Source organism: Palaemon carinicauda, chromosome 26 (genome assembly GCF_036898095.1).
Source record: "Palaemon carinicauda isolate YSFRI2023 chromosome 26, ASM3689809v2, whole genome shotgun sequence".
Lineage (NCBI taxonomy): Eukaryota > Metazoa > Arthropoda > Malacostraca > Decapoda > Palaemonidae > Palaemon > Palaemon carinicauda.
Window position 1 is genome coordinate 25813361 of NC_090750.1, and position 2464 is coordinate 25815824.

Sequence of the window (2464 nt, forward strand, 5' to 3'; positions counted from 1 at the left end):
ATGCGACAGTCCAAAAAAGGTAGGGTACAATTATTCTCCAGCTCCATAGTGAAATTTATTGATGGTACCAAACTATTCAATCTAAGAAAAAAGTTATCTAAATTTTCATTTCCTGGCCACACACATATTATGTCGTCAATATATCGAAACCATTTTACATTATTAGGTAGGAAGTTATTTAAGATTCTGATTTCAAAAAATTCCATATATAGATTGCTCAATACTGGGGATAAAGGGTTTCCCATAGCCATACCAAAAGTTTGTGCATAAAATCTCCCATTGAATTCAAATTTACAATCTTTTATACATAGTTTAATTAATTCTATTAAAGTGTGTTTGGAGAATGGTAGATTCAATTGTCTATTATCTAATGTTTCAGATAAAAATTCCAACATGTCATCAATAGGTACTTTTGTTTATAGTGAGACTACATCAAAACTGACAAGCCTACAGGTACTGTTAATTTGTACTTCATTCAGTTTGTTAATCAAGTCTACATTATTTTTTATATTTGAATATGAAATGGTGCCAACTAAAGGATTGAGGATATTCACAAGGTACTTAGATAATTTATATGCTGCTGAACCTACAGAGCTAATTATTGGCCTAGCTGGATAATTTGGCTTATGAGTTTTAATAGTTCCATACATATATGGCAATGTTGGTGATATTGTAGCATTTAAGAGTAAAAATACAATAAAAACAGCCTTAATAAAGAATTCTCCTGACATTACCAAGGGATGTTTATATCGTATTCTATGCAATGCTTGTGAAAAATACTATCTTGGTCAAACTGGTAAAGTCCTAGAAAAGGGCAACACGTTTCAAGCAGTCCGAAAGTTGAAGAAAACGGCCGGAGTTTCTGTTGAAGGAGGAGTGTTTTCGGTCACCAGAGCCTGCTCAAATGTCAGATGGTGGGGAAGGATTAGAAGTTAAGCGTGAGAAAGGACCAACAGGAACTAGAAGGTACCAAATAATTAGTTACAGGATTGGGTTGGACATCAGGCAAACAGGTATGTATGGAATCATCCACCACTATTCCAGGTGGATCAAGCTCCTTAGAGCTTTGGGTTGGTTGTTGCTATTTGCTAGGTACATTATCTATAAACATAGGCAGCTGCTCCGCGAGCTAGATATGCATTTGTCCACCGAAATTATTAGCTTGGCAGAGACTATGGTACTGCAAGTAACATAGCGTATTGATTACGAGATAGAGATAGAGAGCCTGGAGAAGGGAGGTACTATTAGGGTTTCTAGCTCTCTAAGAAGGTTGAAACCAGTCCTGAAAAATGGGCTTTTGTACATTGGAGGTAGGTTATCTTTGGCAAATATCTCTCCGAGCGAAAGGCATCCAATTATTTTGCTGTATAAGGGCCACATGACAGACATGGTGATCCAGTATTATCTTGAGCATTCTAACAATATGGGTGTAATGCATGTTCAGAGTCCGATGAGGGAGAAATTTTGGGTAGTTAAGGGCAAAGCAGTAGCGCGGCGCGTGCTGAGCAGATGCATATGGTGTCGCAGGGAACATGGAAAGGTTATCGAGCTACTAATGGCCGATCTACCACCTGATCGTGTGGAGTCGGGGAAACTACCATTTTATCGCACTGGGGGGGACCTTTTTGGGCCATTCTTCGTAAAGCGAGGCAGAGCACATATGAAGCATTTGGGAGTTATACTCACTTGTTTGAACATGAGGGCCATACACTTGGAGGTAGCCTCAAATCTCACATCAGACTCGTTCATTAGTGCCTTCAGGAAGTTTTTGGCTCGTCGTAGTCAGGTTAAGACGGTTAGATGGGACTGCAGCACTAATATTGTAGGATCGTGGGAAGCTCTCAAATCCAGTTACGAGTTCTTGGCAGGAAACAAGGTCTGCTATGATTTTCTCCGGTGTGGGGTGGAATTTATTTTCAATCCTCCCTGCGCCTCATATTTTGGAGGAGCATGGGAACGGTTGATAGGTACCGTGAGGAGGGTCCTAGATATGGTCTTGGGGATACAGCAATTCGATTATGAAGGGCTATGCACACTCTTTTGTAAAGTGGAGGCAACGGTTAACAGTAGGCCCCTTACTGTCGTCACCTCAGACAGCAGAGACCCGATTCCACTCACACTAAACAACCTTTTAAACATGGGAGATTCACATGTAGGCTGTGACATTGCAATAGGTAGCCACTCTAAGCAGCGATGGAAGCAGGTGCAGCAAATGGCCGAGCAGTTCTGAGCCCGTTGGAAACGTGAATACATGTTAGGGTTACAACAGCGACAGAAATGGTTCAAAGAGTGAAGAAACGTCAGGGTAGGAGACATAGTCCTTATGGTCAAGGAGAATGAAGCACACTGCCATTGGCCATTGGCTAGAGTAGTGCAGACTAAAGTAGGGAAAGATGGTTTGGTGATTACGGTGACTGTCATGAGAGAGGGGAAGGAATTTGACAGACCGCTGTCGAAGCTTGTT

General features: G+C 41.1%; 1 protein-coding gene across 1 annotated transcript; it reads left to right on the forward strand.

Annotated features, from left to right (window-relative positions):
* The first annotated feature begins 1378 nt into the window (after window positions 1-1378).
* Window positions 1379-2230, forward strand: LOC137619846 (uncharacterized). The gene has a single exon (XM_068350137.1). It carries the CDS (start codon window positions 1379-1381, stop codon window positions 2228-2230), a length of 852 nt encoding a protein of 283 aa, XP_068206238.1.
* Window positions 2231-2464: the final 234 nt, after the last annotated feature.